This window comes from Pongo abelii, chromosome 1 (genome assembly GCF_028885655.2).
Source record: "Pongo abelii isolate AG06213 chromosome 1, NHGRI_mPonAbe1-v2.0_pri, whole genome shotgun sequence".
Classification (NCBI taxonomy): Eukaryota; Metazoa; Chordata; class Mammalia; order Primates; family Hominidae; genus Pongo; species Pongo abelii.
The window spans coordinates 147,288,813-147,301,797 of NC_071985.2; the positions used below are offsets into that span (position 1 = coordinate 147,288,813).

At 35.8% G+C, this 12,985-nt stretch overlaps 1 protein-coding gene across 1 annotated transcript in view; it reads left to right on the forward strand.

Moving 5' to 3' along the window:
- ZNHIT6 (zinc finger HIT-type containing 6) overlaps positions 1-12,682 on the forward strand; it is a 55,699-nt gene extending 43,017 nt beyond the window's left edge. The window contains 2 exon segments of the mRNA NM_001131210.1: positions 7,606-7,730; positions 11,454-12,682. Coding sequence (NP_001124682.1) covers positions 7,606-7,730; positions 11,454-11,494 — 166 coding nt within the window. The 3' untranslated portion in view covers positions 11,495-12,682.
- The last annotated feature ends 303 nt before the right edge of the window (positions 12,683-12,985 follow it).

Here is a 12,985-nt window from a genome sequence, read left to right on the forward strand (position 1 = left end):
CCTACATTAATTAGAGGGGAAAAAAGTGCATGGAGGAGAAAGAATTTTAAGAAACAAATAATTAGCAATACTGTATTGTATACTTGAAATTTGCTAAGAGGGTACATTTTAAGTGTTCTTATCACAAGAAAAAAGAAAAAAATGTCATGTAAGGTGATGGATATGTTAATTAGCTTGATTATGATATCATTTCACAACATATACATACATCAGAATATCAAGTTGAGGCCGGCACAGTGGCTCACACCTGTTGTAATCCCAGCACTTTGGGAGGCTGAGGCAGGAGGATCATTTGAGTCCAGGAGTTTGAGACCAGCCTGGGCAACATAGGGAGACCCTGTCTCTACAAAAAAAAAATAAAAATCAAATTGTATACCTTAGATATATATAATTCCTATTTGTCAATTATACCTCAATAAAATTGAGCAAAAAAAGAACACGAACCAATTAAGGAGAGGTGTTAGCTAGGGTTAGGAACTGAAGTACCTAGATAGTGAAGGCCCTGTGCAGCCTGCAAGAACAAAGAACATTTGGATGTTGGTACTGAACAAGAGAGGTTTGGGAGGCTGAGGCAGGCAGATCACCTGAGGTCAGGAGTTCGAGACCAGCCTGGCCAACATAGTGAAACCTGTCTCTACTAAACATACAAACATTAGCCGGATGTGGCAGCATACACCTGTAGTCCCAGCTACTCAAGAGGCTGAGGCAGGAGAATCACTTGAACCCGGGAGGCAGAGATTGCAGTGAGCTGAGATCACACCACTGGACTCCAGCCTGGGCAACAGAGCGAGACTCTGTCTCAAAACAAAACAAAACAACAACAGAACAAGAGAGAATATTTACTGAGGATCTACTTAGCTTTACTTTTTTTTTTTTTTAACTTTTAGGTTCAGGGGTACATGTACAGATTTGTAATATAGGTAAAATCATGTCACAGGGGTTTGTTGTACAGATTATTTCGTCACGCAGGTACTAAGCCTAGTACCCAGTATTCTTTCTGCTCCTTTCCCTCCTCCCACCCTCCACCTTCACCTAGTTCCTAGTTCTTTGTGTCCATGAGTTCTCATCATTTAGCTCCCACTTATAAGTGAGAACGTGTGGCATTTGGTTTTCTGTCCTGCGTTAGTTTGCTAAGGATAATGCATCAAGATTCGGGAGAATGGCAAGCCCCAATCCAAGGAAACTAAGAATCACAATAAAACAGTACAGGAGCTGACAGACAAAATAGCCAATGTAAAAATGAACCTAACAGATCTGACAAAGCTGAAAAATACACTTCAAGAATTTCACAGTGCAATCACTAGTATTAACAGCAGACTAGACCAAGCTGAGGAAAGAATCTCAGAAATTGAAGATGGGTTCTCTGAAATAAAGCAGACAAAAATAAAGAAAAATGAATGAAAGGAATGAACAAAACCTCTGAGAAATATGGGATTATGTAAAGAGGCCAAATCTACGAATCATTGGCATCCCTGAAGGGGACGGGGAGAAAGCAAACAACTTGGAAAACACATTTTAAGATATCGTCCATGAAAGCTTCCCCATCCTTGCTAGATAGGTCAACAGTCAAATTCAGGAAATACATAGACCCCCTGCAATATTCTCCACAAGAAGATCATCCCTAAGACACATAATCATCAGATTTTCCAAGGTCGAAATGAAAGAAAGAATGAAATGAAAAGCAGCTAGAGAGAAGGGGCAGGTCACCTACAGAGTGGCTACAGAGATGGGTCACCTCCATCAGGCTAACAGCAGAAACCCTTTACAAGCCAGAGAGTTTGGGGGCCTATATTCAACATCGTTTAAGAAAAAAATCTTCAACCAGGAATTTCATTTCCAGCTAAACTAAGTTTCTTAAGCAAAGGAGAAATAAGATTCTTTTCAGATAAGTGAATGTTGAGGGAGTTTGTTACCACCAGACCTGCCTTACAAGAGATCTTGAAAAGAATACTAACTATAGAAAGGAAAAACCATTACTAGCCAGTGTTGCTTTACATTTCTATTATGATACTTGTGCCAATGAATGCAACAGCTGTTTATTTGTCTGCCTCCCCCCATAAAGTGTAAAGTTTATTTCTATGAACTTCCATTACCTAGCAGACTACCTGTGCATAGTAGACACTAAGTAAATATTTGAGGAATCAATTGAAGAATAAATGCCAGGCTAATGCTTATAACATTTTCACATGCATTAATTCTAATAAAGTATGTACTATGTCTTCTCTACTTTACCTGATTAGGAATCTTAGGCTCTGAAAAATTGACTTACCCAAAGAAACTAAGTTTGTACAGTTTATAAGGCTAAGATTTGGACTCAGACCTGTTTGTCAAGAGTTCAGTTCGTGCTTTTTCTACTAACTAGCCTCTGTCCCTGTTATAAATCATAAATATAATTCCTGATAAGTATGTCATTTCCTTGCTAGGAGTGCCAAATTACTTTTGAAGTATAAAATCTTATTACTGACGCTAGCTTAGCAAGTTACACTTTGGAAACATTTTTACCTGTTATAGTCCTTACAAACTAACCCATGAGTAGGTATCTTTCCTACCACTATATTGATGAGCAAAACTGAGTCTCCTTGTGGAGTCATAGCTCATAAGGACCAGTGATAAGACTGGAACTCAAGCCTTGTGGATTTAAAAGTAATTGAATTTACCAGTGAAAATCAGAAAAGATTTCAAAGAAATAATATCTAGAACAAGTCAGAGCCTTGTTAGCCCCTCTTTAAAACAGATTTTAAAATATATAGTTGGCTATTTTACTTAACCACATCCGTAGTTTAAATATCATGGTTAGAATAGGATAATTTACCAAATGCAGTTCTGAACTGGTGAGCTTTCTGAATTAAGGCATATGTCTGCTACACAATTCATGATCTACTCTCCATGTCAAGCAGGTATCGTCCTCATTTACGTGGATATATAAAAATCCCAAAACAAAGTGCATCAGACCACTAATTTAACTACTGTGATTTTTAAAATACGAAAACTAAGAGAGATTGGGTGAGAAAAAGATTAACTTTGGCAAAATCCTTTTCTATATGACTTGAACATTATGAGTTGCAAAAATTGTTACACAGAAGTATTATTTGGAGAAATTTTAAATAATACCTTTTAAAGTTTAAATAAAAGAAGAATTAAAACTGTTTTTTGGAATAATTTAGTTGAACTTTTAATCTAGAAACCTAGATTGAGAAATAAATACAACTGTGAAAAAAAATATAGGTTAAGTATCAAAAATTGTAGAAATTTAGAGCTGAAGGGATCTTGGCGATCACCTAATTCAATGATCTTATTTTAGTGGAAAAATACTGTGGCCTAGGGCCTGCTACTAGATTGCTAAATTTGGAGAAATTCCAACTTAGTTTTGGTATTTTTTAGCAGGTGGAAGGGGCGATGATCCATTAGAGTGTCAATGATCAGATGGGACATAAAGTGGTTTGTGATTTCCTTTCTTTAAAAACTTGTCTTTTGGGGTTATGAGGAGTTTTTTTTAAAAAGCACGCTAATTTGCTAATAAAGTACAGAGAAAGAAGTTCAAGAGCTTGGCCTGTTTCTTTGAAAGTTAGTGACAGAGTCAAGATTAAAAGCACACCCTTGATTATCATGACAACTTTTATTTATATAATGTCACTGTAACACCTGTTTGGCCCACTGAGCCATTCTGCCCTCATAATGCCCCCATGAGGCTGCCCAGAGCAGGGTCAGCCAGTGAGCCTGTGAGGGTGAGCAAGTGAAATAACAAGAGGAAATGTCTAAGAAGGGTCCCAGAGGGCAAGAGAAAAGACAAATGGTAGTATCTTAATTCCTCCAAACCTAAGTAGTTTGTCTTATGGTAGCAGAGACATTATACTAATGGAAATACCAGAGTTTGTGAAAATTTCAAAAAGATAAAGCTGTCCCTTAGGATTCAGTAGCTTAATGGCTTGCAAAGGAGCTAAACCTAAATGTTTTAGGCAGTGCAAAGCTGGGCTCTTAAAACTTGGTTCAAGATAATGGAAACAGAAACATTCAAAGTACCTTTATCTTCTTGGAAGTAAATGTGACAATAAAATAATGATTTGAAGGTCATACAGAAAGTTGTAAGGCTACATTTAAAATGCAAAATGCACATAAAGGCAGTATGTTCACTGCTAATGGAATCCAGTGACTTTGTCCTGAACTAAAGTTTCTATAGGAAAGTGTTGTTATTTTTGGTAAATAAAAATATAAAACAAACACATTGTGCTTAGGGCTTAAATAAATGAGTGAGCAGTTTCTGTGTTTTATCATTTAGCCCTCACAGTAACTCTCTGAAGTGATACTGTCATTATCCCCATTTTCAAGCATGGAAACAGGATTAAATAACTTAAGTAACTTGTCCAAGATCACAGACCAGTGAATGATGGAGCCAGAACTTTAACTCAGCGTTAACCTCCAAACCCAAACAACCAATAAAAGTTATTGCTTCATTTAACTGAATTCCAAGTCCATAAAATGTTAACCCCATATGTGTCTGATAGGCTTTCTTTATGAACAGTTTACAAAATTTACTTTTAAATTACTGATAAATATTAATGGTAGATTAAGAGTAACCACTTATAGTAGAAAAATCTAAGAAATTCAGAATTTCAGCTAAAAGATTATTTAGTGAAATCTGAACGCTTCATTTAACAGGTTGGAAAGCTGTGGCCCAGAAGCTTACTGACACTCAATAGCGTATTGCTGATTAGAAGTTTGCAACATTTTAGGCTAAAAACTAAATAAAATCCACTGATTCTAATCAAAACCACACAACATACCAGATTTTCATTGCATAAAATATTTTTAAAATAATTTATTAGTTGACAGGCCTCTTATAAATCTTTGCATGCTTAGTGCTTTGTAAGTGCCTGCTTAGCATGTAAAACAGGAACCAAGTTTTTTTAAGTATAATCATTACAGTTTCAGGATCCAAATAAGTGTAATCATTACAGTTTTAGGATCCAAAGCATGTTTAACTTGTTGCGTAGTAATTTTTATGTACCTCTGAACATTCATCTGCTAGGAACATATTTTATATCAGCAATAATTTTAGGCTCTGATTCCCATGTGGCCTTCGAAGAACTCTTTTTGTTGCCTCTTGGTTTCAGCTTTGGAAATCTAGAGAAACCCAATTAAGATTTAATATTACAAAAAGAAATAAGATACCTAAAACATTAAATATGCACTGAAAATTAAATACCAAAAACTGAAACAAGTAAAAAACATTCCCTTATTTGAAAAATGCCTTTCATTAGAAGCCTTATGATTTAGCTAAAGTGCACAGAAGATAAGTTATTGCAAGTGCTTGTAGGATGCCACTTGAAAAGTTCCTGTTTGAGAGTCCAGGTCTTATTTCCTCCCAAGAAAAATTTAGTTATCACCATTTTATATTTTACTTTGTAAGTTAATCTTATACTTAGGTATCTGATACAATCTCATTTTTCTTTTTTATATAATTGCTACTAACTTTGAAAAAAAAACTGCTTATTTCAAAGAGAAATAATGTTTAAAAGATGTGAAGCATTTAATCCTTGAATGCTGGAAACACTTTTAAAGTATTGTAAGTGTATCTGTATTACATTACACACAGGGAAAAGAATGTATGAATTCTGTGATCTATGGGCACTAAGGTGGCTGGTTTAGAAAAACAGTATTTTGCATTTCAAGTTTCTTTTCAACATAAAGAATATTCTGCAATTTTAAAATGAATAATTCCAGGCTGGGGTGTGTGGTCAGGGAAGCATAAGTAAAGTTTTGGTTTTACAGTTGTTCTCTAACTTTAGTAAGCTTGGCTCTGCATTTTGTTAAGCACTTTTATATTTTTCCTGATTTGAAAACGATTGCGTGAGACAAACTCAGAACATGGAGAAATCACTACATCACATTTCTTAATAAGTGTCCTGCATGTCTTAGTCAGCTATGATTATGGTGCAGATAATTTTTTACTAATTAAGAAATACCAAAGTTTGTGAATGATTTACTCTTAAAATTACAGCAAATTTAAATGTATCCCAATGATAACCTCACTCTTGATCACTTGTGTTCCAGTGTGCTTTTTTGAGCAGGAGATAAAAGGATGGAGTTACAGCCATTAGGCTGGATCTTATGAGATATGTGTTTTGCATGTGAATATCACCTGTCATTGGTAGAGATGAATAAAAATGCTGGAGAACTTCTGCACTAGACTGGTTGACATGTTCTCAACTTTTTCTTCTTTGACATGAAATGACATTAACATGCCAACATATTCTCATATGTACCCGCTAGTGAGCTAGATAGAATCCCACCCCTTTCACTCCCACCCCAGAAAGCAAGCAAGAATGAATGTTCTAGGGATGCATTTTCAGTCACCTCAAACTTATTTTTTTAAAGTAATGATTTGAGAATTTCATACTTTAATGACCATTAGCATCTAATTACCTGTGACACATTTGGCAGCTATGTCATGATAAACTCTGTATTTCTTAAATTTTACATGGCAATATAAATTTCTGGAAACCAGTTATAATTAGAATAATTGACTTTTTTTACAAAAGCCAATTTTGTAACCAGTTATTTTATTGCCATGTTACTAGAAATTGTCATAAGGTGATTGGTTGTCTTTAAGGCTCAAAATAAATATATTTGAGGAATTCGAATAGTTAGCTCATCATTCTTTTATTCAAGAAAAATAACATCAATATTATTATTTTTTTTTTTTGAGGCAGAGTTTCACTCTTCTTGCCCAGGCTGGAGTGCAATGGCGCGATCTCAGCTTACTGCAACCTCCGCCTCCTGGATTCAAGCGATTCTCCCACCTCAGCCTCCCGAGTAGCTGTGATTACAGGCATGCACCACCACGGCCAGCTAATTTTGTATTTTTAGTAGAGATGGGGTTTCTCCATGTTGGTCAGGCTGATCTCAAACTCCCAACCTCAGGTAATCCACCCACCTTGACCTCCCAAAGTGCTGGGATTACAGGTGTGAGCCACTGTGCCCAGCCAACATAAATATTATATAAAAGTCTTTAACTATTTCTTGGTATGAAAATTGGTAACTTGTAGGCTGGTCGTGGTGGCTCACGCCTGTAATCCCAGCACTTTGGGAGGCCAAGGCAGGCAGATTACGAGGTCAGGAGATCGAGACCATCCTAGCTAACACTGTGAAACCCCATCTCTACTAAAAATACAAAAAAAATTAGCCGGGCATGGTGGCACGCACCTATAGTCCCAGCTACTCGGGAGGCTGAGGCAGGAGAATCGCTTGAACTTGGGAGATGGAAGTTGCAGTGAGCCAAGATTGTGCCACTGCACTCCAGCCTGGGCAACAAAGCAAGACTCCATATCAAAAAAAGAAAAAGAAAATTGGTAACTTGTTCTAGAGCTTTCCTAATGTCAGAATATTTGATTTTTTTAATTTAGTTTTAGAACCTCTATAATAATAGCTCTTGTACCTGCCTTTCTTAGAAGGTATTAAACTTACTGTGCTATAAGGAAGTAACTACTGAATTGTCATCACCTTTAAAAAATTTTTAATGTAAAATACTCTCATATATTTATCTATTAGTAATTTTGAATATTAAGAGTGTTTCCTGGTTTTTTGTTTTTGTTTTTTATTAATAAGATATTATGAGCTAGATCCTTATAAAAGTCTCCTAGACAATTTGAGGAACAAAGTGATCATTGAGTATCCAACATTACATGTGGTATTGAAAGGATCCAATAATGACATGAAAGTTCTTCGCCAAGGTAAGTGTAAATTTGTTTCTGTAATGCTTAGAATAGCTTTAGAGAAACCAAAGCAAAATATGTCCACCCTTATTTCTTTATATGTGTTTTCCCACTATATTTACACACTTACAGGATCTACTCTATAGCTACAGTTAATGTGAAGAACCAGGTAAATGCGATGCTGCTACTCTTCTGTTTCTAAGAGCGTATAATCTTATAAAACCAATTTTAAGTGAATAAATCAAATTGAATGGCTATAAAAGGACTTTTTTTTAGCATGGGGTTCTATGTATTTTTTGTCTTTTTTTAAGCTAATAGTCTTTAAGTAACTGTCCATGATCACATACATTTACTCCATAGTTAAGACTTCAGACATTTCTAAAATGAGGGATTATAAAACATTTTTAGTTGACAATGAAAATGTTGAATGGTTAAAAAAAAAAAAAAGCCTAGTATATAGAAGGAGAAAATGTTGCAAGGAACATTATATTTAAAAATTTGGCAGCATTTAGAATAAGCTAATGCCATTGCCTTTACCCTTTGTCTCCTTTTCTAAACCCACTGGTTTTATTTTCTCTGATTTTGTTTCTCTGATTTTGTGATATAGGGAAGTACTAGAACTGGAAAAAAATGTACAGAAAAGTTTAGTACATAAAATGACTCATCTATATTTGTAACTGCTGATTAAAGTAAACTAACTGTGTTTCTGAATGCAAGATTTTAGAGGATGAGTAAAATTTAGTGACTACCTTTAAGTGAGGAAGATTACCCACCTTAATCCAAAACTATTACATAGCACTTTCAACGAAAAGAATTACAGATACAGGCCAGGTTTTGTTGTAACAAACTCCAGAGGAGCATAGAATCTTTGTCTTGGATTGATACTATTTTTTAAGTAGTATTTGAAATGGGTAGTTTAAGTTTTATTGTTATACCAGCATTACAGGCTGTAAGATGCAGTGACCTATATTGTAAGGTATTCTCTGTTGTGCATAGTGTTTTTTCTTTGCAAAAATTAATAGAAAAAAATGTTTTTCAAAGTGGCCAAAATTCTATCAGTGCTACAACTTGAAACCAGATTTTAGTTAGCAAACACGATGTTTCTAATAATAAATTATGGGCCTCTAAATCTTATTTTTATTCTTGACATTAATATTTTTCACACTTTGAGAATATTTTTTTCTCAGAATAAATTAGGAATTTTAGTTTTAAATGGCCAGTTTCACTTTGTTTAAGCTTTGTATTATGTTGCTTTTTTCTTAATAAATTCACACAGTGCTCTCTCAAATGTTGGTTTTGGGAAAAGTTGTTTAGTAATGTAGATTAGTAGCTAGGGCAAACACCTTCTGTATAAATAAACAGCACACACAGCTCTCCTTTCACCTTGTTTAGGAATGTACATTCAAGTAAGGCTTCCTGTAATGAAGCAATAAGAAAAGACTACTTGACTAGCGTACTGGGAGCCTTATTGAGTAAAATTTGCTATTTTTCTGGTGGATATATGATGTTTGACTTATTTACAGGAACACAAATGACTCATGCTTTTAGTACAGAGGATTATTTAGAACTGTGTTAGCAAAGAACTAAAAGTATCTGACAGGATTTTAAAACCATACCAGTTTTGCCACATCATAAGTACACACACCTTATAAGTAATGCCCAGGTCTTCCTGTACATGCGTTTCTTTCTGTAAGTACTTCAAGGTGTCTGTTTCTTTATACATTCTCACAGCATCAGATATTTTGCAGGGTGATCCCTTGATGAGGGAAGGGGATTATGTAAGAAGAGGGCATTTTCTTTGGAAAGCCTTGAAATTCCTTCCCTCTCTGGAGGTAAAAAAGTTGGATTTTGATCCTGAGTTCATAGTACAAGTTGTCTGTTTCCTAATTTGGGGGTACATGTGTTTCTGGTCTGGGATTCAGTAGTTCCCACACCTGATGGTTGTTCTAATATTTGTTATGATTGTAGATTGCCATAATTTTTGAGTCTGCCTATATTAATCAGCAGTAGCCAAGATTTTGTTTGTTGCTTTTCAGTAATGGAAAAGGTTAACTGGAAAAGATAGAGCTATTTAGATACTCCACTAGATCGGAGATGCTAAGTGCTGATTACCTACCTTGTATCAATCCAGTGAGAAGTGCTCAGAATGGTGTAACTTGCTTCACAGGCTGTTGTTAAGACTAGCAGATTTAGATGAGGGAGAAAAGCATGCTGCATTTCAATCTAAGGAAAGAACCCTATTCAAAGAAGAAAACTGGGCACCTTCAATAGGCAAAGAAAGGGGAAAATGTCCCCATACTGCTACAAATTTTTATTAATTTAGAAATGTCAGCAAAATAAACTTTTTGATGTTCTAGTATAACTCAGGATTAGAAAATGCCTCAGTCTTTAGAGAAGGACTCCAACCCAAAATTGATTACTGGAATTAGTGAAAATAGCTGGCATAGCAGCTACTCATATATCAGTCTCTTATTGGGCCAGTAAATCTTTCATCCATTCTCCCTCGCTCACCTTTCCTCATTCTTCCTTACTTCTCTTTTCTTTCTTTTCCTTTTGCAGGGAGAGAGAGGAGGATTTTTGGCACTGGAACACACATGTAAAACTTATTATACAATAGATGCTAAAATAGAGTTTGCCTGAAGTACAGAGACAGCCAGAGAAGGAAAAAAACTTATAATATGGAGGCACTGGATGGACTGCTAAAGTTCATAAAATTTCACAAAGATTGGGGTGATATCTTGGATGGAACTTATTTCAGTGCCTTACTCTTAGAAAGGGTTCAGTAAACACTATTGTGGTTGCTGGTACAATCTGAAGTCTAGGTACAACAGCAAACCCCAGGGAACTTGTCAGTTGGAATATGAGGCAGTCCAGGTGTGTGCTTCTAGCATCAGCTTTTATAAGCTGTGGGCCCTTGAGCATTTGCTCTGCCTCTCTGAGCTTTATTTTTCTTATCTACTCAATGGAGATAACAGCTATAAGCCTCAAAATAACCTATATTTTACCATGACAATTTTTAAAGAGTTACTACCTATTATTTCCTTTTAGCTTCACAAGACCATGAAATAGAACACTTACTCCGGTTCCCATTTTGCAGATTTAGGGAAAAAACACTAAAAGGCAGAATGATTTGCAGTTACATTGATTCAGCAAACATACTCTAAATTGTGAGGATAGATACAGAGAAGAAAGGTCGAGTTTCTGTCCTCCAGGAACTCTCAGTTTAGTGAGTGAGTCATAGTTAGTCTTGCTTGCTCTAAGCAAGACAGGGGTGTCAGAAGAGCCCCATTTCTATTCTTTTTCCTGTGAAAGGAAGGAGATGGCGATTAGCTAGTCTTCTGTCACTCCACATTCACTCAACATATACTGACCCTCAATTAAGTTTAAAAAAAAATCATGGAAAAAATTTATTCCAGCCACAAGTGGCCGGCCAGGATAATAGTGATCTATTCAGTGGCATGAATATGGATCATAACCACATTGTGAAGTGACCATTCCCAAGTCTTCCACAGAGTCGGGAAGGATGTTACCTCACAAAATATAATTGCCACTTTCAGACATCGTTTCTCTATTTATTGTGGCCAGAATTGTATATCCTAGCTGCCTGGGACATGACGCGGTTTGTGTGTCCCTCTGAGCAGTGCTTTTGCTGTACATCAGAAGGAGGGAGAGAAGAGGGACAGAGCAAGCTAAACAGAAAAGTATAAACACTTGACTGTATGTTCACTTATTTTTTTCTAGTGAAGAGTGAATCTACCAAGAACCTTGGCAATGAAAATTGAGCATTTTTTCTGGAAGAAGAAAGTGAAAACTTCCAGACAACGGTGGCAGACTCTGCATTGATGGGCTGTTGGCTGATTGGGGTATTGTCAATGGGTGATTGGAATTTTTTCTTTGTGTGAAAAATAAGCTTAACTCTTTTAAAAAATGTATTTTATAGCCTCTTGAATTAATTGACTTGTAAGACCCGTTTATTCATATTAAGAGCTCTCCTTTGCACTTGATCAGCATAGTACTTATTAGGCCCTGGCTTTTTAATATGCTTAATTGCTTAATTCCATAAACTGAAAACTTTTTTTTTCTTTTTTCTTTCTTTCTTTCTTTCTTTTTTTTTTTTTTTTTTTTTTTTGAGATGGGATCTTGGAGTACAAGTGGTATGAGCATAGCTTCCTCAAATTCCTGGGCTCGAATGGTCCTCTCACTGCAGCCTCCCAACAGGCTTGTACCACCACACTCAGCTAATTTTTTTGTTGTTGTTGTTTTTGGTAGAGACAGGGTTGCGCTCTTTTGCCCAGGCTGGTCTCAAATTCGTGGCCTCAAGCAATCCTTCCACCTCGGACTCCAAAGCATTGGGATTACAGGCATCAGCCACCACACCTGGCCTTGAAAACTTTTTTATTTGTTAATTTCATGCGTGACCAAACCCAAGGATCACCCATGTCAACCACAAAGTTGGCATTCCCTTTAGTAGAACCTCACTAAACAGAAAGGCTGTACAACGCACTGTCTAACAACAAGAGAACTAATCTTCTATCAGTTGCCCTTTCTTCTTTGGAGTTTATGTAACTTACCCTTGTGAGACAAGTTTTCTACTTGAGAAACTCCTAGTACGATGTCTTGTACTAGAAGCCTGGATAAATACTATTAACTACTATTTCTTATATTCACTTCAGAAAATCAGTGGCTCCACATTGTTTGAGCCATTAGTGATAACAAATTTGGATCTACTTATTCAAGTCTTATGAATTCTGTGCCTTTCATCACATTCCTAGTCCACTCTCATTACTGCAGAAGGGTGTTGTGATGACCAGTTTTATACTGTGTTTTGATATGTCTAGCAATAACTTAAAGAAAAAAAAACTGGGAAATCTTCAACATGTTATTGGAACATATATGTATGTATTAATGTATATACATGGCTTAACTTATACGTTATGGCAGCTCTGTATACAGTTTGATCTCACGTACTGAAAAAAAATTCTTAATTTTATTGGAGTTTATACCACTGTGAAACTGCAATATGACTGTAAGAGAGTAAAAAGATTGTTACATCTGTATTGTATGTGTGTACTTAATGGTTAAAAAGCAATGATAAAACTGGACATTAATGAAATTGATTTTTAGTTACAGTTGGAATAAGTTTTTTACCAAAAAGAAACCAGAGACGTTAGTTAAGGAGACTTAAAAAGATTTGAAATATGAAAAGATAATGAGAAGATGAGCAGAAGATAAATTTGCGGGACACAAGTATAACTTGGGGTAGAAATTGGAGA